Source organism: Artibeus jamaicensis, unplaced genomic scaffold (assembly GCF_021234435.1).
Source record: "Artibeus jamaicensis isolate MK-2021 breed Jamaican fruit bat unplaced genomic scaffold, CSHL_Jam_final contig_388, whole genome shotgun sequence".
NCBI classification, from domain to species: Eukaryota; Metazoa; Chordata; class Mammalia; order Chiroptera; family Phyllostomidae; genus Artibeus; species Artibeus jamaicensis.
This window is the reverse complement of record NW_026521813.1, coordinates 664,814-686,832: the sequence shown is the minus strand read 5'-3', so window position 1 is coordinate 686,832 and position 22,019 is coordinate 664,814. Positions and strand designations below refer to the sequence as shown.

General features: G+C 35.4%; 1 protein-coding gene across 1 annotated transcript in view; it reads left to right on the top strand.

Annotated features, from left to right (window-relative positions):
• Positions 1–22,019, top strand: part of COL19A1 (collagen type XIX alpha 1 chain) — a 348,702-nt gene that overhangs the window by 11,936 nt on the left and 314,747 nt on the right. The window contains exons 2-4 of the mRNA XM_053665015.1: positions 7,877–8,003; positions 19,474–19,548; positions 21,070–21,169. Coding sequence (XP_053520990.1) covers positions 7,913–8,003; positions 19,474–19,548; positions 21,070–21,169 — 266 coding nt within the window. The 5' untranslated portion in view covers positions 7,877–7,912. The remainder of the gene's footprint in view (positions 1–7,876; positions 8,004–19,473; positions 19,549–21,069; positions 21,170–22,019) is intronic.

Genomic DNA, 22,019 nt, shown 5'->3' with positions numbered 1-22,019 from the left:
TAATCCCAGCTGAGTGGGGTATATCTCTATTTAATCAAGATTGGAACCAAGAACATTCAATAGTAAACATTTTAGAAATGTACAAAAAGATATTTATTATAGTAACCTTTGAAATATTAGATTTTGGAATGTCTTAAGAATTATAAAATAAATAATTAATTGTCACTACAGATTCAAAGAAAAGTTTAATTCACTGTGTTTCAAGATTTGAAAATTGGTAGTTTTTTACTTTTTAAAATTCAGCTAATGATTATTTATTAAAATATTCTTTTTAATTACAGTTTACATTCAATATTATTTTATATTAGTTTCAGTTCTACAGTATAGTGGCAGAAAATCATAGGCTTTACAAAGTATACCCATGATATTTCAAGTGTCTACCTGGAGTTGTACATAGATAGTTATTATAATATTCATTACTGTATTCTTTATGATGCATTTTACATCCCCTTTTTGGTAGTTAGTTATTTTGTAACTATCAATTTGTAGTTCTCAATCTCTTCACCCTTTTCTGCAAATTTTTATGGAGTCCCTGCTTTTCCAGGTACTATGCCAAGTGATCAGTATACAGTAATAAAACACAGGTCCCACAGAATACAGTGGGACCCAATATGTTCCCAGCTGAGGAAATAGCATGTACAAAAGTCCTGAGGTTGGAAAGAGCCAGGGAATTTGAGAAGTAGGACATTAGTGAAGAGAAATGTACTAAATGAGACTGGAAGAGATGGTTAGGGGCCAGATTATCCATGGCTTCTGGGCTATAGAAAGGCTTTTAGATTGCATTTGAAGAATAATGGGAAACCATGAAAGGGTTTGAAGGAGGAAATGGCATGATCCAACTTTACATGTATGGAAGAAAATGAATATTTTTCACATCGATGTTTTTCTCTCTCTAAAATCAATAAACATTTTTTAAGTAAAGAAAAGCTCTCTAGGGCTATATAGAGAGTGAATTTGGTCAGGAGCAGATGAAGGATGAGGAAAATTAGTTAAGAAAATTGATGAGAAGTCTAGATAAGGACAGTCTGACCTAGGACAGTGGCAGAGGACTGCAGAGCAATGAATGGATTTGAAATGTGTTCAGGGTAACATTGATATAACCTGTTAATAGTTTGAATGTGGGAGATGGTGATGCAGAAGACAGAAGAATCAATGAATGCTTAGGTTTCTGGTTTGAGCATTTTGTTGGGTACTAGTTATTGAGACTGGGGAGGGCATGAGAGGAACAAGTTGTGACTGAGAAGCAAGCATTTAATTTGTACAGTTATGGATTTGTACAGTTACAGTATGACGTCTGAGAGAGATTATTGAGTAGGCCGGTGGATGCACAGTTTAAAGTTCAGAGAAGAGAACTGGGCTAGAGATGTAAATTTTAGATTCACCATCTGACAGATACTATTTAAAGTCCAGAGAATGGTGAGATCACCTAGGGAGACATTATAAAGAGATAGAAGAGTAGAGCCCAAGATTCAAGTGGTAAGAAACGAGGAAGAGAAGAAAAAATCCAAGAAGGGAATCTAGAAAGAAATCCCAGGGAGTATGAGGCTGGAGAGGCCAATGAGAATGAGGGTTTCAAGGAGGAGGGAGTGGTCAACTGTTGGAAGTACTACCCGCACTTGAATTAGATGGAGAGAGAAAAGAATTCTTCTTTCAAGAGCTTGGTGATCTTGGCCTGAGATATTTCAGTGGATTTGTGGAATAGCAGTTCTTTAGTAACTAGAACATTTAGTCAACTAACCATAACATCTTATTCTTCGAACCTTTTGGATATATGAGGTTGAAGCTAAGTAATGAAGCTATTCATTCTCTCAGTGGCTGAAGGAAATAGTTGGGAGACCTCAAGATTGAATTCTTATACTTATGGCTATATAGCTTTCTAGTTCTTTGTTCCTGAAACAGGGGTCAAAGCTTCATTGAACAAATTTTTAGGAGGCCTTGGCACTTCCTCATTGTCTAAATATCAAATTTAATGTCAGGTTAAGGAGAGAAATGTAACTAAATTTTTACTAATTATTATTTATAAATATAGAGAGTGAACAATGATAATAGCAAATATTCTTTTTTTGAACACAGAATGTGTTCAAGGTCCCCTACTACAGTCTTTCCAGATGTTAAATGATTTGTTGCTGGTATTATTTCCTGTTTTCATGTGAAAAACTAAAGACCAAGTGAAAATACAGAAGTATCAGAGCTCAGACACAAAGCCATGTTTTTAAAGCATTTTTAATATATTTTATTGATTATGCTATTACAGTTGTCCCATTTCCCCTGCTTTATTCCTTCTTTACCCTGCACTCCCCTCCCACCCATATTCCCCATTAGTTCATGTCCATGTGTCATAAGTTCTTTAGCTTCTACATTTCCCATAGTATTTTTGCCTTTACCCTATTTTCTTTGTTTAAATATGTTTTATTGATTATGCCATTACAGTTGTCCCATTTCCCCCCTTCATTCCCCTCCACCCGGCACACCCACTCCCCCCATTCCCTCCCTTTAGTTCATGTCCATGTGTCACAAGTTCTTTAGATTCTACATTTCCCATACTATTCTTGTCCTCCCCCTGTCTATTTTCTACCTACTGTCTATGCTACTTAGTCTCTGTACCTCCTCCCACTCCCTTGTTGCTACCCCTCCATGTGATCTCCATTTCTGTGGTTCTGTTCCTGTTCTAGTTGTTTCCTTAGTTTGTTTTTATTTTGGGTGTGGTTGTTAATAATTGTGAGTTTGCTGTCATTTTACTATACATGTTTTTTATCTTCTTTTTCTTAGATAAGTTCCTTTAACATTTCATAAAATAAGGGCTTGGTGATGATGAACTCCTTCAACTTGACCTTATCCAAAAAGCACTTTATCTGCCCTTCCATTCTAAATGAAAGCTTTGCTGGATAGAGCAATCTTGGATGTAGGTCCTTGCCTTTCATGACTTGGAATACTTCTTTCCAGCCCCTTCTTGCCTGTAAAGTCTCTTTTGAGAGCTGACAGTCTGATGGGAACTCTTTTGTAGGTGACTGTCTCCTTATCTCTTGCTGCTTCTAGAATTCTCTCCTTCATTTTTATCTTGGGTAATATAATTATGATGTGCCTTGGTGTGTTCTTCCTTGGGTCCAACTTCTTTGGGACTCGTTGAGCTTCCTGGATTTCCGGGAAGTCTATTTTCTTTGCCAGATTGGGGAAGTTCTTCTTTATTATTTGTTCAAATAACTTTTCCACTTGTTGCTGTTCCTCTTCCCCTTCTGGTACCCCTATAATTTGGATGTTGGAACATTTAAAGATGTCCTGGAGGTTCCTAAGCCTCTCCTCATTTTTTTGAATTCTAATTTCTTTGAATTCTTATTTCTCCATTTTTTTCTGTTTGGCCTTTTTTTTTCTTCCTTCTGGTCTACTAGATTGATTTTGAGTCCCAGTTTCCTTCTCATCACTGTTGTTTCCTTGTGCACTTTGCTTCATTTCACTCAGTGAAGCCTTTGTTTGTTCAGCTAATTTGTGACTAAAATCAGCCAGTTCTGTGAGCATCCTGATCACCAGTGTTTTGAACTGTGCATCCGATAGGCTGGCTATCTCTTTGTCACTTAGAAGTATTGGCTCTGGGGCTTTGAGCTGCTCTTGAGCCATAATGTTTTGGTGTGATCACACCTGTTATGTATGAGGGGTGGAGCCTGAGGCGTTCACAGGGCCAGGCAACCCAGGTCGCTGGGTTGTGATGCTGTATGTGGGGGCCGGGTCAGAGAGGGGCACTGGCACTTGTTCCGCTCTCTCTCTCAGATTTCTGTCTCCTCTCCTGCTTCCCACAAGCAAATTGGGCCCTTCTGGTGCTAGTTCCCAGATGTCTGTGTTTGTGCACCCTCCAGAACCTTTTGGGTCTCTCCAACGAACTGTCTGTGAGCCTGGGAGCCTCTCCAGGAATCTTGACCCCTGAAAGTTTTTCCAATTGGTGCTTTTAGGCTTTATTTCCCATTGCTGGGGCTCTGTGTTGTGTGGTCTGTCTCACTGCTCGCTCCTTTGCCTGGTTTATGTGTGCACAAATGTGTGACCGCAGTCAGCCAGCCACCTTGCGCCCTCACTGGGTCTGCCCATTGCCACCCCATGCCTGGGATCTGCCAACCGCTGCCTATATGCCTGGGTCAGTCTAGCCACATTTTCCTGTGCAACCCAGCTCCGCTAGCCACTGACTCGCTGACTTTGCCCCTTTTACCTGTCTGGGTGAGTGGTTTGTTGTTGTCGGACTTCAGTACAGTTTAATTTTCTCTCTGTTTTGGTTGCATTCTGGTTTTTAAATATTTGTTGTTCATAAATTTGATTGTGCCAGGAGGTACAGTGTTTCCACCTACACCTCCATCTTGTCCAGAAGTCACCCCAAAGCCATGGTTTTAACTACTATACTGTGCTGCTAATTTATCAACTAATAAAAATCATTTTGGTTAAAAATGCAAATGATGAAGGATGTCCCTGAAAGTTAGATCAATATTTGTGAGTTTATTTCTTTGAAATAGAATTAACTGCTTTAGCAGTCACCAACTGACTTGAAGTAATAGCTAGGAGAAGTTTGCAAAGTCATATAAGGATTAGGGCTATATCTAGATGAGAAATTTCAAAAAGAAATAAGGCATAAAACCAGCTGTTTGATATTTAGAACCACACATATGGTTTTAATATTAAAATTGCTGCTTCTAGCTGTTCACCCAGAAATATCTAAAAATCTTGAATTAATTTCAAAATGCTGATTTTAGGGTGTTTGTGCATGTAGAAGACGAAAGATAGTGACTTTAGTTGTCTTCTGAAGTGTGTCTATTGATGACATTTAGATACTGGTGTGATGGCTTCTTTTATATTTAACTGTAGGATAAATTTTGGTGGCAAATGTATAATATGTTATTTGCATACTTGGAACTCAGAATAGCTATTCTAATAATACTGCATTTGTCAAGTGCACTGAGGGAGCTGTGATATTTTTACTTGCAATTCACTTCAAATCTAGTTACTTTACTATAAAAATTAATTTAATTAATGTTCAAATTTTCCATTTAAAGGATTCTCTTTACTAAATATAGTATTATAATACCTACAAAGGAGTAGTATGCATTCAGAAAGACAACCAGTTTGAGGAGGTAATACACTAATGTTAAATATGATGTCAGTGGTAGGCTCAGGTATAGAGGGCATTGCATATACCCATTTCACTCTTTAAATAGAAGGAAAAATTACTTTTTATGTGTGCAGTAATTACTCCACTAGCAGTGATTATTCAATCCAGTAGCAAAATAGTTAAGTTTATAGAAAATGTAATGATATTAATTAAGCCAAAATATGGAAAACTATTATTCAGAAGAGAAAATAGAATAGTAAATAATGAAGCTATATTTTAGCCTTGGCGGGTGTGGCTCAGTGGATTGAGCACCAGCCTGTAACCAGAGGTTTGCCAGTTTGATTCCCAGTCAGGGTACATGCCTGGGTTATGGACTGGGTCCCCAGTAGGGGATGCAGGAGAGGCAACTACACATTGATGTTTCTTTCCCTCTCTTCTGTCTAAAAATAAATAAATAAATAATTTTTAAAAGGTATATTTTAAAATATAAGTAATTCTATTTGATAGCTAATACAATAAAAGAAAAAAATAGATAATTTAGACTATATAAAATTTTTTTTAAATGTGCAGCAAAGGACACAATCAACAGAGCAAAAAGGCAATCCACAAATGGAAGAAAATATTTGTAAGTCATATGTTTGATAAGGGGGTAATAACCAAAATATATAAAGAACTCCTATGACAACAAAAAAACAATTTAAAAATGGGCAAGATTTAAGTAGACATTTCTTCAAAGAAATATGGCTAATAAACATGTGAAAGTGCTCAACATCACTAATCCTTAGGGAAATGAAAGTTAAAACCGCAGCGAAATAACTATCTCACACCCATTAGTAGGGCTGCTATTTTTTTAAAAAATTTAAAATGTGATGTAGAGAAATTAGAACTGTTTTGCATCATTGCTCATGTAAAATGGTTCAGCTTCTATGGGAAACATTATGGTGGTTCCTCAGAAAATTAAAAATAGAATTATAATTATGATTCAGCAATTTTATTTCTGGGTATGTACTCAAAAGAATTGAAAGCAGGTACTTGAACAGATATTTGTATGCTCATGTTAATAGCAGCATTATTCACAATAGCTAAAAGATGGAAGCAACCCAAGCATCTATCAAAAGGTGAATGGATAAACAATATATGGTATAAACATACAGTGTAATATTATTCAGCCTTAAAAAGGAATAAAATTTTGACACATGCTACAACATAGACAAACCTTGAGCACATGATGAAATAAAGTCACAAGAGGACAAATACTCCGTGTGTGTGTGTGTGTGTGTGTGTGTGTAATGTCCAGAAAGGTCCAGCCACTGTTAATATAATGAGAACAGTTTGTGCAACATTGATGTAATCTCGCAGCCAAGGAGAGTGGACTGCAATGCACATGCATGAACAATGACGACTTCACTGTATTAGTGGAGGTGGTAGGTGTGTCTGAGTGAGCATGAGCACTTTGTGGCTATAGCATTAGAAATGACTAAGCAAATACAGTATCAGAAATGCATCAAGTTTTGTGTTAAGCTTGAACATTCCTCCATGGAAACTATTCAGATAATTTAGAAGGCAGCAGCTATGGGCCACTGGTGATTGGCAACTTCATCATGGAATGCACCCACTCATGCATCATGTCCTATACAGAGTTTTTTAGTAAAACATCAAATCACCCAGGTGACTCATCCTCTCTACAGCCCAGATTTGGCACCTTGTGTCTTCTGGCTTTTCCAAAAACTAAAATCATCCTTGGAAGGGAAGAGATTTTAGACTCTGAGATTCGGGAAAACATGATGGGGTGGCAGATGACGATTGGGAGAACTGTGTGATGTCCCAAGGTGTCTACTTTGAAGGTGACTGAGGCATTATTGTCCTGTATACAATGTTTTGTTATATCTTGTATTTTCTTCAATAAATGTCTCTATTTTTCCTATTACATGGCTGGATACCTTCTCCTAGTAAAATGCACCTAACATAAAATTAACTATTATATATTTCATTGGCATTAAATAGTTTCACATGGTTTTTGTCAGAGTTGCCACGATCCAGAACTCTTCATTTTGCAAAATTGAAACTAACTCCCCATTTCTCCCTTGCCCTGCTGCCCCTGGCAACCACAAATCTGTCTGTCTCTACAAATTTGACTATTCTGGGAACCTCGTATAAGTCAAATCATAAAAGTATTCATATATATGCACACACATATATGTACAAATTATTATAATTGGTGTGGCTTTTAAAATTTTTAAAGAAGTGAAAATTTAAGTTATATGAGACTGAATGGACATCGATAAATAGGAACTAATCTGAAAATATATTCAGAGTTCTTTCATCCACATTAAAGTGTCCATGTAATTGGATATAATTGATATCCAATTATAGTTAGCCCTTTGCACATGAAGGTTTTGTATCTACATTCAGTCAATTTTGGATTGAAAATATTCAGAATAAATAATCCCTGAAATTTCCAAAAAGCAAAACTTAAACTTGCCACTTGAGGAGCACTATGTTGAATCCACTCAAATGCGGTGATATGTAGGCATACCCTGCTGTAACCTTTATGCAAATATAGACTATATAAAAATACCATGCCATTTTATATTAAGGACTTGAGCACCCCCAAATTTTATTATTCTTGGGGGGGTCCTAGAATCAATCCCTCGTCGATACCAAGGGGCAATTCTACAGGATTATACATAGTGTAAAAATCTATTATGTTCTCTTTGGTGAGGAGGGTTTTCTGGCTATATGATGAAAGGAATTATGTAATCAGCTCAATTCAAATACTTTGTTTTGTTGCAGATCTGTGGTCACTTGTTCACATGGTTTCAAGGCACAATGAGTCACCCTGGCTGCTGGAAACACTGGCTGTGGGCGGCGATGCTCCTGCTTCCTGCTTCCACTTCCGTGACAGTCAGGGACAAGCCAGGTATCCAGGCTACCTCTTTTTCTAGTCGCCAAATGTTATTTATAGTCCTTAAATTATTTTTAAAAAGTATGAAAATAAATCTGGTTAAAGTTGAACAGGCTATGGATTAATTTTATTACGACAAAATAACTAATAATTCATTGTTTCCCCCATTGACTTTCCTGTTGAACATTGAGAATTTCTAAAGTTACCTCATTTTCATGTGTATGTTTATGAGTCTAAATGGCCTTTCCTTTCTCTCACTGATATTTATACATATAAATGTATCTGCGTTCATCTCCATGTGTGTATATTTCTCCCTTTACCCTTTAAGTTGTAAGTTATTCAAAAATGATAAGTACAGAAACCCTTCACCAATTAAGATTAACTGGAGACATAACTAATCTTAATTAGGAAAAAGTGAAAAACAGACTAGAAGGTGTAAAAAGAAATGTCATTTAATTATACATCAGTTTTGTGATGCCTCGGATGAGGTGAACAAAATATTTGAACTAAATAGGCAATATTTATTTGCAATTGTTAGATTATCAACCTTATAAGTATTTCCAAAAGGCTCATAAGCAATTTGAAATATTTACTTCCACCTCTGCCTTTTATATGTGATTATGTGGCTCATTTGGAAATTTTCTTGAACATTGAGGATATGTAAGTTATTGATCTGATCTATATGTACCTCATAATTAAAAGTTGAGCTATGTACATTAAAGAAGCCTTTTGATAATCAAAAAGAACTTCGACTCTCCCATGCAAATAATCCCATGGAATGTATTCTGAGGATGATCACATGTGGTGAAGTATTCTGAATCTGAGGCTTTTTGTGTTTGTTCTTCTAAATATATTGCTTAATAATTTTTGCTAAACAGGCATAAATACACTCTAGTAGAGTCTTGTGAGACTTGTGAAGCAAATATAAAGTAAAATCATTTCCTATAAAGCTGTAACAAATTTTAGTGTCTGGGAATGTTATGTAAGTCTATGATTTTTTTTTTTTTTGTAATTTGGCAGGAGGTACATTTTCTAAAATAATTTACATGAAAGTTTGTATGGTCTACCACTGTACAAATGACAACCTATGACTGTCATATTTTCTTGGGGGGAAAAATTTTGGTCAGTAAGAAAAAGTCACTAGTGACTCACAAGAAAAAGAAGTACATTGAGCAGGAGAGTTTATTCTGATAATGGTGCTACTCTTCTGCATTTCTTTATGTGTCTTCCTTTTAAAAGATTCAGCAGGTGATGCAAACTGCAACTTAATCAGAGGGCATAGGACTTTTTTGGTTAGAAAGAAAAATGAGTATTTAATTAAGAAGAGCATGGTTTTTAGGCACGTGCCAGTGCATAACAAATGTTTTTGATGATAGCCATGACTTGAATTATCTACATAAATGGTTTTCCAATTTTAGAGCAAGCAAATGTCATTGAGGGCGTCGATTTGCAAGCCCCACTCTCAGAGACGCCCATCATGCAGGAAGCCTGGGGTGGGGTTCAGTCATTTCACCTTGAACAAGCTCCCCAGGAAAATCTAGTGCAGCATGTCTGAGGAAATGCTTAGAAATATGCACCTTTAGCATATTTGGCCTTTTTCTCTCATTTGGTTTTTCTGCATCTCATGCTACCAGGTCCCTTTTATTTTGTTATTTTTGCCATTGGTAACTTTTTGTTTATTGTGGTAGGAACATTGAACATGTGGTCTGCCCTCTAAACAAGTTTCCGCGTGTATAATGCAGGACTATTGACTCTAGGCACAGTGTAGTTCAGCAGATCTGTGGAACTGAATCATCTCACATAACTGAAACTTCCCCAGTTGGGATGCCCCTGAATGTTTTGCTTTTGTGGTGTTGGTATCTCAATTCTTCAGTCAAGTTATATTGTATGTAGAACTATCAATATGTATATATGCCAGTCCATGAACTTACCAAGTTAATCCTTGTGAATAATTTTAATAAGGGTATGAATTCAAAATTAATCTGAACCCTAACAAGATTCATGTAACATAAAGTACTAAAGGAAATTAAAAACAAAATGAAGAGTTGGTTTTTATCATGCCACTTGGTAGAAGGTGCTTATGAAGTAAGGCATACTCAACATGCCATGGAAATTGCTGAACTTCTGGTATCATTTGCACTAGTTAAAATGTCAGCACAGCACTGTAGTAAGATGACCCGCTGAGCACGGACTGACGAGGCCACTCTTCTTGTGTCTTGTGTAGCTGATTCACAGTGCAGGTTCCCATTTTAGTTTCCTCATGTGCAGACCTGTGTGTGTGGTCACTAACCATTTACCGGAGGGAAGTGATTACGTCTAAAAATAAAATATAACCAATCTGAGGGAGAGGCTAGGGTTTCAGCTCTGGAGTCTGTGAAGTTGTCAACAGTCTACTGTTAAACCTAAATATATGAAGGATAAATTGAGTCATTTAATTGCCTTGCTTTATGGTATATTTAACAATTACCATACTTGGAATATTGTCCCAGTTGAGACAGAATCTAAGAGTAATATGGAGAGATTCAATAACAACTTGAATTTTAATATCATGAGGCTATTAAGAATTTATTTAATATTTTTCATCAATTGTACTATTATGTGGGGGTTATAAGATAAGGCATATTTGCATATTTTCATGCTGCAGATGAAGTTCTGTTTGAATGTGGCAGTTTCAACTTAGCTGTCAAAAGAGAGTGGGGAAGAAAATTGTATTAAAAGTTACACAGCATGTAGACCATCTCAAAACTTACTTTACTCAGTTACTTAAAAACTTTCTTCTATGATAGAAACTTATGTATCAAATGATTAGAAGTTCCTCTTTTTCTTTTAAGACAAAGTATAGAATTATCATCAAAGGCAATAAAACCAGAAAACCACAATAAGGAAAAGCAGCAAAAATAGCTGATTAATAAAAAGAGATATGAAGTCCTGGCCGGCGTGGCCCAGTTGGTTTGAGCACTGTCCTGTCACCAAAGGGTTGTAGGGTTGGTCCTGGTTTAGATGCCTGTGATCCCAGGTCTGGGTGTGCACTGGAGGCAACTGACCAATGTGTCTCTCTCACCCTTCCTCTCTCTCTAAAATGCAGTGAAAAATGTCCTCGGGTGAGGATAACTAAATAAATAAATTTCAAAGGCATATGGTAGAATCCATTTAAATCCTAATTTCTCTTCTACTTTTGGTAAAACTTCAAGTTAAGTGTCTAGATTGAATTGATTGTAAACTTAGGCCCCAAACTATACACGCAAACCCTTTTAAACTAATTTATGTTGATTGCAAAAAAAAACCCCATTATTCTGAAATTTGGCTTTTACCAGTGGACAAACATTGCATTCTGACATTCTGAGGAGAAAGTATGCTGTCGTGTGGGGAGTATTGTTTCATGATTTTAAGAATTCTTTGTGTTCAGTATGGTGCCATGAAAGCGTGGTGCTGCTGACCAATGTTCTCTGTGACTTCTAAGTGGCGGAAGCTTCACAATTGTTTAGTAAAGGTATTGTCACTATTCCACTGGAGGAATAGCTGTAGATACAAAATAAGTAGTGGAGCTTCTGTGATGTTCTGTGATCTGTTAAAGTATTTTTGCCCCCCTCCCTCTCTTTTTTCTGGTTTGGTCACTTTTTCATATTATTTTTGTCATATTCTGGACCAATGTCCCTATTTTTGTTAACCAATGATTTTCTCCCAACCTAGAATATACTCTGCAGTCCTTTATCAGACTTGCTGTCAAAGTATGAAGTGAACAGGGGGCCTGAGGGCAACCAGGCCCTTTGATTAAGAATCAGATTAAAAGGCCTGCTTCCCCCTCTGTCCAATAGGAATTCGGTTTTAGCCTTTTTTATTTTAAAAGCAAATCCCCAAAGAGCTCTTATTTTGATTCAATTATGAAAGAAAAACAAACCACATCTCTATCTGTGATAAGTTGTTACTCTCCCTCTTCCCTTCCTGAGGCAAACAACTGCTGTGTCATGAGTTTTGCCACTAGAGGTAAATAATTTTTCTTAATACACTTAATATTTCCTTAATACTGTTAGGAAAAAAGACTGATAAATGGAGAAACATCTATAAAATAAACAGATTTTAGTTTAACTGGAATAATAATTCCATGGTATATTATTTATATTCCTGAGGATATGAAGAAATGGGGAGAACAAAACAGGAAAAATGGACAAGAGAAGAGAAATGTTGCAATTTCTCTAGAGATAGCCCTTCCCTGTTCTCCTCTTAGGTCCCTGTGCTTTCAATGTGATTTATACATTAATCACTCTCAAATTTTCTTCACAGCCCAGACCTCTCTTCTGATTCCATACACATACCTCGAACTGCCCGTTCAATAACTTCATTTGAATTTTTTAATGACATCTCAAACTTAGCATTTCTAACTCTTCCTCTTTCTCACCGCAGATTAATTTACTCCTAGCCACATCTTCTGTTCTTCTTCTAGTGGGATTCCATTCAGGAAGCTAAACTTTTACCTAACTAAACAAGCCAATTCTCCCTCCTCCCTACAGTCAATCCGTTGTCACATCCTATTGATTCTTGAGTCTCAATTCCTTCCCGTTTCAATCTTCACTGTCACCTTCTTCATGCGCACCCTCATCACTTCTGGCCTCAGAGTCTGGGCATGTAGGTAGGGTTGCAATATAAAATACAAGACACCCCATTAAATCTGAAGGTCAGGTAAATAGTGATTTTTTTCCAGCACAAGTATGTTCCAAGTATTGTGTAGGATATACTTACACTAAAAATATTTTTATTGTTTATTTGATCTTGAAATTTAATTAGGTGTCCCGTATTTGTATTTGCTTTATCTAGCAATCCTACAGGAGGTGGAGGGAGCAGGTTTTTTCCCATACAGAGTGGTCAGGGAAAGCTGCCCTCGTCTGGGGACATTGAGGCAGAGGCATGAAGGCAGTGAGAGAGCCAGGCAGTGAACGCCTGGGAAGCCACACGTGCCAGGGCCCTGAGGCAGCAGTGTGTTGGCTTGTGGGGGAAATAGCAATAAAGGCCAGGAGACTAGATCAGGTAAGTGAGGAGGAGGGGCTGAGGGGGCCTGTCCTTTGCCTGTTGTCAAATCTGATTTGTAAGCCTGCAAGCTTAAAGGCTACATACACCTTGGACTCTGGAAAATTTATTGAAGCAAGAACTATACCTCTTGAGAGATGGTCACGCTTGCCTTCCAGGGCTGTTACCAGATATGTGAATGGATAGGTTTCCGAGTTAATATCTTTCAGTAACAAATCTTCCCTAAAGACCTTTCAGCAAGTCTTTTCCCAGTTAACTGAATGCTGCTACTCTGTATTATTCATAATACATAAATACTGAAGTATAAATGTATAGAAATATGTACAACTTAGCAAAATTAAAAGATAAATTACATCTCCTCTAGGCAAATTATATATTTTATTGTCCTGCAGTTAGTCAAGTGGTATATGAATAGCTTAAGTAATACTAAGAACCCTTAACAAACTACAAAGAATGTAATAGAACATGTTTACAGCTGTTTTGAATGATGCCTCTAATTTAATTTTCCTCTTTATAATGATTCCCCCCCCCCCAATCCCTGGTTTTTCCTAAGGCCAGAGGCCTCTGTGTCCATAGGGAGTGATCAGTTTTCAGTATCAGCAACACTCACAGATCTTTTATATATTAAATCAGTTGAAAAGAAAAATTAAAGAATGGATTTTAACTGGTCTGGGCTTTTTAGCTTTCTGAGAGGCAAAAAAGGGGGAATTCAACATGCCTTCAGTAAATACTCTATTAAACTGAAAACCTATTTGAGTGGATATAAAAATATACCAGAACAATGATAAGAAAAATAGGCTGCAAAGATGTGTGATCCAATCTCAGTTTATAATGCTTAGCAATACAATAGAAGGCCAGCCATCAGGTGAGAACATAGTAGAAGGATTTAGAGATTAAGGGGAAAGTGATTTTTTTTTAAAAAGCACAAGTTTCAAACTGAGATTGGGGGGAAAAGCATTTCTTCTAAAGAATGAGGAGCATTTTATAGGTACTCTATCATACTGTTTAGAGTTTAGCCTTGATGTGCACTATTTCAGACACAGAAAAAAAGTTGGACTATAGGAAACTTTAGTTTTTCTTTTTTTTATTAATTACATTTTTTGTTGTTCAAATACAATTGTCTCCCCCACTACTACCCCCACCCCAGCCATCCCCACTTCCCACCCTTGGTCCTACCCTCCTTGGTTTGGTCCATGTGTCCTTTATTCATGTTTCTGAACTTGGCCTCTAAGTGGCTGTGTGATGTGGGGGAAGTCACATAATGCCTCTTTAATGATTTGTTCTAAGGTCCTCAGGATTCTGATTTTTGGAAGGAGAAAAGGGTAAAAATCTTTTTAAAAATGTATTTATATTGTGGATAATCTAAATACAGTCTAGATAATCTACTCAAATCTGATTTAGCCGCCTTCCTTTGTGTTTCCTCTGTCCCCTTTTGTATCCTTTGATCCTACAAACTTCCCGGGGCTTCAAGCACAGGGAGGAAGAAAGTGGTTCTGACAACCACCACCACCATTTTAGCAAGAATTCATTAAAAATATTTGCATTTTCTTTCGAAAGATCTGTTGAATAAGGGTCCCTAAGTAATACCTTTTTTTGTGGTAAAATTTTAAAAATTACTTTTGAAACAGTCCAGAGAGCCTTGGAAATGGCACATGGAAAGCATTATGCTGAGTGAAATAGGCCAGGCATTGAAGGACAAATACCATATGATCTCACCTTTGACAGGAAGCTAAACAATAAAACAAACAAGCAAGCAGAATAAAAACAAAGACACTGAAATAGAGAACAAGTGGGCAGCGACAAGAGGGGAGAGGGAAGGGAATTTAAGGGGAAAAATGGGGAGGGATTTTGAGGAACAAGTATGAAAGACACAGGGATGAGGACTGGGGGGGGAATGGGAGGGAGGTGGGGAGATGGGGCGGGGGGGGAGGCTGGGATGGGAGAAATAGACAAAAAAATGTACTTGAAAAATAACTAAATAAAAATTAAAAAAAAAAAAAGAAAAGAAATGGCACATGGCATTGATTCTCCTGTCTACCTGACAGGATGTTTGGACCATGGTCTCATCGGTGGTTCTTCGAGGCACATGCACATTTTACTGGAAAAGTGTGTTTTATTTCATATTAAAGTGCGTGTTTCAATATTAACACTTTCAACTTGTGATAGCCACTTCCACTACCTTGCCACTTTTATGAAATGGATCCTTAAAACTCATGCATTCAGATTATTATGCCTTTCATCTTATCACCAAATATTTAACATTTAGTTTTTATTTATTTTGTGTAGCATTTTATAATAAACCACATTCTAAAGATATAAAGCTGTGTTTGATTTTCATAAACTAATGGTTTCTGTGGAGAAATACTCTCATAAGTATTGATGGAAATGTGGAATTCAATTCATTTCAAAGTGACAGTTTTATTACTTTGACATCATATATTCGTTAAGTCTCTGGAAGAATTTAAATAAAGACATACACTGTTGCCAACTTGGCAATAGTCCAGTTTACCTTCCCTTCATTATCAAAAGGTCATAGTATGAAATCCATTTTCACTGTCATGAGATTTGTTTTACCAATCGTCTATTGGGGCTTCCCTTGTGAAAAATTTAAAGTTAATCTTATTTTATAGTCACATATTCATTATAAAAATTTGGTCTGAATTTTGGTTTTTGTTTTGTTTTTCAAGAATCTCCTTTAGTTTAGAGTATTTTTCTCACAGACATGCTGTTTTCCTCGTTTTGTCGAGGTATTACGTACACTGAGATAAACGAGTCTCATGTAGAATGCAATAAATTTTTATACATGTGTTTATACTTCTGTGTAACTGCCACTCAGGTAAAGATATAGAACATTTGCAGAACCCCACGTTTGACCCCCACTTGATGCCCTAGTAAGGTGCCAGTACTCTGATGTTGATTAGTTGTATAATCTCTTGAACTTCATAAAAAGAGAATTTTGTAATAATTGATCTTTCTTTGGAATGGCATTTCTTCTACTTTATGTTATATCTTTGAGATTCATTCAGGTTATTACATGTATCAGTAGTTCATTCTTTTTTTATTGCTATGCAGTTTTTCATTGTATATATTCAAATTTATTTATTTTTTCTCTTGTCAGTGAACATTTGGGTTGCTCCCAGTTTTAGGCTATTATGAGTAATGCTGCAATGAATATTCTCTTTTAAAAGGGCCATTTACACTTATTTTTTTACTCATTGCTCTTAAGTCACTGAGTTTCTAGATCATAGGATTCAGGTATATTTAGCTTTGATAAATGCTGCCCAACAGTTTTCTAAAATAGTTGTACTATTTCCACTCCCACAAATGATGCAGGAGAGTTCTCTTTGTTCTGCCCCCTTCTCAACACTTAGTGCTGTCAGGTTTTAAAGTTTTAGCCATTTAGTTGTATCTCATTGTGGTTTCACTTTGCATTTCCTTGACTGCTTGAACTCAGTGACTTTGAGCTCCCTTTAATGTACTGGTTGACAATTTGGATATTCTGTTTTGTGAATGCTTAAGTGTTTTCTTTTTTGTTGTTGCACATTTTCAAAGTAGGGTTTCAGTCTTTTTCTTATTGATCAATGAGGGTTCTTTGTATATTCTGGATATACTTTATTGGATGTCTAGCAAGAGTGTGATTCCTAGTTGTGGCTTGCCATTTTGCTCTTTCAATATTGTCTTTTGATTAAGAAAGATTTTAATTTTAATGAAGTCCAACTTATCAATCTTTTATAATTAGTGCTTTCTGTGTCTCTTTTAAGAAATCTCTGCTACCTCAAGTTTATGAAGATTTTATGTTTTCCTTAGTCTTTATTGTTTTACCTTTCAAATTTAGGTCTAAGATCATCTCTAATTAATTTCTGTGCATGGTGTGAAGTAAAGGTCAATGTTCAGTGTTTTTCTTTTCCTTTTTTTTTTAAGATTTTATTTATTTTTAGAGAGGGGGAAGGAAGGAGAAAGAGAGGGAGAGAAACATCAGGGTGTGGTTATCTCTCACGTGCCCCATACTGGGGACTTAGCCTGCAACCCAGGCATGTTCTCTGACTGGGAATTGAACCAGTGACCCTTTGGTTTGAAGTCTGGCAGTCAATCCACTAAGTCACACCAGCCAGAGCAATTCAGTGTTTTTCCATATGGAGATCCAGTTGATCCAGAACCATTTATTAGAAAGACAATCCTTTCCCCATTGTATATTAGTGGAATTTTTATGGCAAATAAATGTTGCATGGGTCTGTTTTTAGACTCTTTGTTTCATTGATCTATTTACCTATATGGGCACCAACAAACACAGTGTTATAAAAATTCCTGATATCTGACTGCATAAGCTTTCTAGCTTATTTTTCTTGGGTTTTGCCTTAGCTATTTTACTTTTTTAGTAGTTCTGTATAAATTTGAGAATCAGCTTGTTAGTTCACACACATGCATACCCACTCACACCCTGTTGGGATTTTATTTGGTATTGCATTGAATATGGAAATAAGTTGACAACTGATATCTTAGCAGTACTGAATCTTCCAATCTAAATACTTGGTTAATCTCTTCAGTTGCTCAGGAATTGATGTCTCTCAGCAACATTCTCTAGTTTTTGATGCAAAGATACTTGGGTTTTATAAAAACGACTATCAATTCTGATTTAAAAATTGGTAATGTTTACAAAATATCCAATTATACTATTATATAGGACCTGCACTTATGTTTAGATCTCTGAAGTAGAAATTTCCAAAGTAGCTAAGTAATCTCCAAAATTATTCTGTGCTATAATTTCATTTACATGTATTGAAGCTTTTGAGTAAGTGGTAGCACTATTTAGACTCTAATTTATTCTTCTTCTTTTTTCTTAATATATTTTTTTATTTAGTTATTTTTCAAGTACAGTTTTTTTTTTGTCTATTCTAATTTATTCTTCTGATTAAATACATTAAGACGATGCCTGGTCAGTGCCCCTGAACTCTGTGATGCATTTGTTAAAGAAAGGGCTCGGGAGATTCCCAGTTGAACTTGTGAGTCAGGAGTTTCCACATTCCGCAGAGCAGGAGATCGAGTTTGTTTTAAGCGGTTTTATCTCCCTTCTGTATTAAAAACTTGTAGGTTATTAAACCCAAACATGAATTTTAGCTGTGAAGAATTAAGGTTAGGATTGTATGATGGCAACATACTTATTAAATTTAGTTTAAGAAGATCACTCCAATTGTACAGTTACCTTGACATATTCTTAAAATGGCTGCAATTTTGTCTGAATTATGAATTGACTATCACCTTCCCAGAGTTTAACCTGACTTAGATTTAAATATAACCAGATAATAAAAATAAGTGTGGGCATGTACATTACTGTATGAGTGTGTTGTGGTAGTACTGAATATGTAAATTTGCTTTCGATGAAGACAAACTGTATCTTTATTTCTTTGAATATAATTAAATACATTTAGTGTCTCAACAAGATTTTAGATTTAGATTTAGCAAAATTAAAGATTTCAATTTTAATGAAGTCCAATTTATCAATCTTTAATTAGTACTTCCTGTGTCCCTTTTAAGAAATCTTTGCATTAGTTCTTAATTATAATACTTTCTCAATGATTTTCTCATTTTTTTCACTATAGGCCACTTTCATATATAAGAGGACTTCACTTCTTAATTTTATTGTAATAACATCTATCTATGTTGCTGTCTTAGTTCAGGAATACCTCGTTGGTATCAGGTGGTGGCTTCAACATCATTTATTTGACACAGTTCGGAGGCTGGGAAGTTCAAGAGCAGGGTGCTAGGGTGGCAAAGTTCTCGTGAGGTCACTCCTTCTGGTTTCTCCACGTGGCAAAGAGAGGGAAGGAGCTCCTGTCTGTCCATCTCCTTTTAAATAAGGACACCAGTCCCATTATGGGGGCTTCACCCCTGTGACCTCATCCAAGCTAATTACCTACCTCCTAAGGCCCCACCTCCAAATACCATCATATTATGCATTAAAACCTCAACATATGAATTTTGGGGGGAATTTAATCAGTTCATTTTGGTCACCTTCTATTTTAAAGTTTAAGTTCACCTGATACCAAAATCTGTATTAAAGTTGTGTTGAAATATAATAGTAGTTCACTTGCTTTAATATTGGAATATGCTTTGAATATGAGAATTTAATGATGCTAAAGCTAACTAATTTTCTAACATCAAGTATATAGTAACAACTGGGATGTTATAACAATAATAGTAAATAGTAATAATAGCAAACACTAACAAGCATTTACTGCATACCAGGTACTGTTCTGAGCAGTTCACATGTGTAAATAACTATATGTAATCTTCACAGAGACACTATTAGGTAGGTAATTTTCTTATCCTCATTTTACAAAAATTTAATAGAATTATTTAAGTTATTTCTATTTTTAAGTTTCTAATTATATTGTTTGCTTCAAATTTATTTGAAAAAATTGATAGGAAATGTAATGAAGTCCTCAATACTGTTTTTTTTTAATAGAAAAACAATGTGCTGTCCTGAGGACAGGGGGACATCAGTTTAGACAAGACAATAGAGATGAACCGGAAGTTTCAGGTAAGCATTATAATCCTTTACAAAGGAGCATTGTATGTAAAATGATCACCAAACATGTAATATCTTATGGGTAATTCCTCGACATTGTAATTTAAGATGATGACATCAGTATAAAAGATTAAAAGCAAAGAATATGAATGATGTAGAAAATATTCTGAAAGCAGAGTTGTATATTGTTTGAAGACCAGTAACTCAACCTCTTATAGAAAAAAGGTTATTTAAAATTGTAGAAGTTTTATACATTATAGAAATTTTGTAAAAAGAAAATTTATGAGAAAGATCTCACTACATTTCTCCACATCAATATATATTTTACTAAAGCATGATTTTTTTAAAGGTTGCTTAGATTTCAGTTGAATGGCCATGATATTTTTTACTTAATGAAATTTTTGTCTTTAGCCATCAGAGCTGCTACAATGAAGTACTCTGGTTATTTACTTAGGGTAATTCCCTGGGTCAAAGCAAATTAATATTTAAGTCTTTTGAAACATACGTTATCCTTCTACATCCTAAGAGGAAACAAATAAAATCAAGAAATTTTGCTGGTCCCCAACAGTAGAACTTTAGTTGAAATAAATCAGTACATAGATATGGACAATGAAAATTCTTTTTATTTTTTTGAGTGACTGAATGTTTTATTGGCATGTTCATTGTTGTAAACAGCATCTGGCATGAAAGAGTTCTACCAAAACCTTTTTATCAATTTTTATAAATCAGATGGCATTTTCAAAATCGATGTATAATTGTGTTCATGAAATAGTTTTATTTAGCAAAGCAAAAACTTGCTGACTCTAATAGACTTTGCGATTAAATCATATTGATTGTATCAGCCTATGCTATGACCTGACTTACTATCATGTTTATTCAACACAATGGTAAGAAGTTTTCTGAAAGTTAAACTACATGGAAATACAAATCAACTCCAAAAATTTAACTGGGACTTACAAGGATTCTATAAGATTCAAACTTGAAGTATACTTTCAAAAGTCATGTATAATAACATATAAAATCGAAGCCACTGAACAGAAAATCCTCTTTAACAAGGGCGAATACAATCGTACAGAACCCAGGACTGAGGAATACATTTACATAGACTGCTATACTTTTCGGTGTACACAAAGGTACATCCATCATGAATAATATGTGAAAAGAACCATGGGAAATAGGTGAACTCCAATTAGGATAACTCAATAGGATCGATTTTATTTATATGCTGAAGGAAGGAGTGAAACACATTCTCTACATTCATAACTTGAGTACAATTATAGTTACAATATTCAGCAGTTTGAGCTGCCATCAGCCGGGAGTGGTCTAAGGGAAACATTTTGATGTTCCAAAATAGTGTTCTTTATACTTTGCAAAAAATGAAACAAAAAAACCCCACAAGTTCACAATTCCTTACTGTGGTGCTGCTCGTTCTAAGAATGTCTTTCTCTTGAAAAAATCTTATTTAAAATTTAATATCTTTGTGAATTTACTAAATTCAATAAAATTGGTGGATTAAATTGTCATATTTTACAGGGTTTGATCTGGGAGAGAGCTTTTCTTTGCGACATGCATTTTGTGAAGGTAATAGAAGCTGTTTCAGACTGGGAAGTGCACTTCTTATTAGAGATACTGCGTAAGTAAAATAGTTTTTCTTCTTATTGTAATAATACAAAATAAGCTATTTTCTAAGGAGATTCCAAATAATTTGTTAAAAAATAAAACATCTCATTACTGTCATACTCACTTGAATGGTGTGGTAAATATGGTAAATAAAAAATATAAATTTGTTGTTTTTAATAATCTTTGCAATGTGGTCTTGTTCTATGGTGCAAACAACATTTACACAGACAGACAGAAGCATAATCTTTAGAGAACAGTAATTTAATTTATTGAAAAAATATTTTTATTTAAAGTAGACATAACCAAAATTAGATTTTAAAATGTAGACTTTAAAAACATAGGTACAATACAGACTTAGAGACAAAAAGCTTGTATTTGTTATACTGACTTCTACATGCTTTATGCATGCAGATAAGCTTCATGATAAATTAAAATAAAAGAATGTAGCCCTTAGGCATTCATTCTATATATTGTATAGAGTAAATAGTAAAGAAAAACTCTTTTTCAGGTTTATTTTGATATTGATATTCATTTCGTTTCAAAATGGCTTTACCAAAGATTTCCTTTGTTATCTTTATTATTCTTTTTCTACTGACAAATCTGAGATTTGAAAAAAGAATCATTTGCCATTGAAATACTGACAATTGGTCCTAGCTATTCAAGGTAATAATTCCTCATGTGGTTGGCTATATGTAACTAAGGGTGGATAAATAGAAACTCAGAAAGCTTGAGTCACCAGGCAAGCAAATATAGCATATATGGTCATGATATTTACAGCCTTTTGAGCCCAAGATGAACATTTTAGTGTATGAATACACTGCAATGAGAAAACATCAAAATTCTGTTTGGTTTAAAATGCAGCA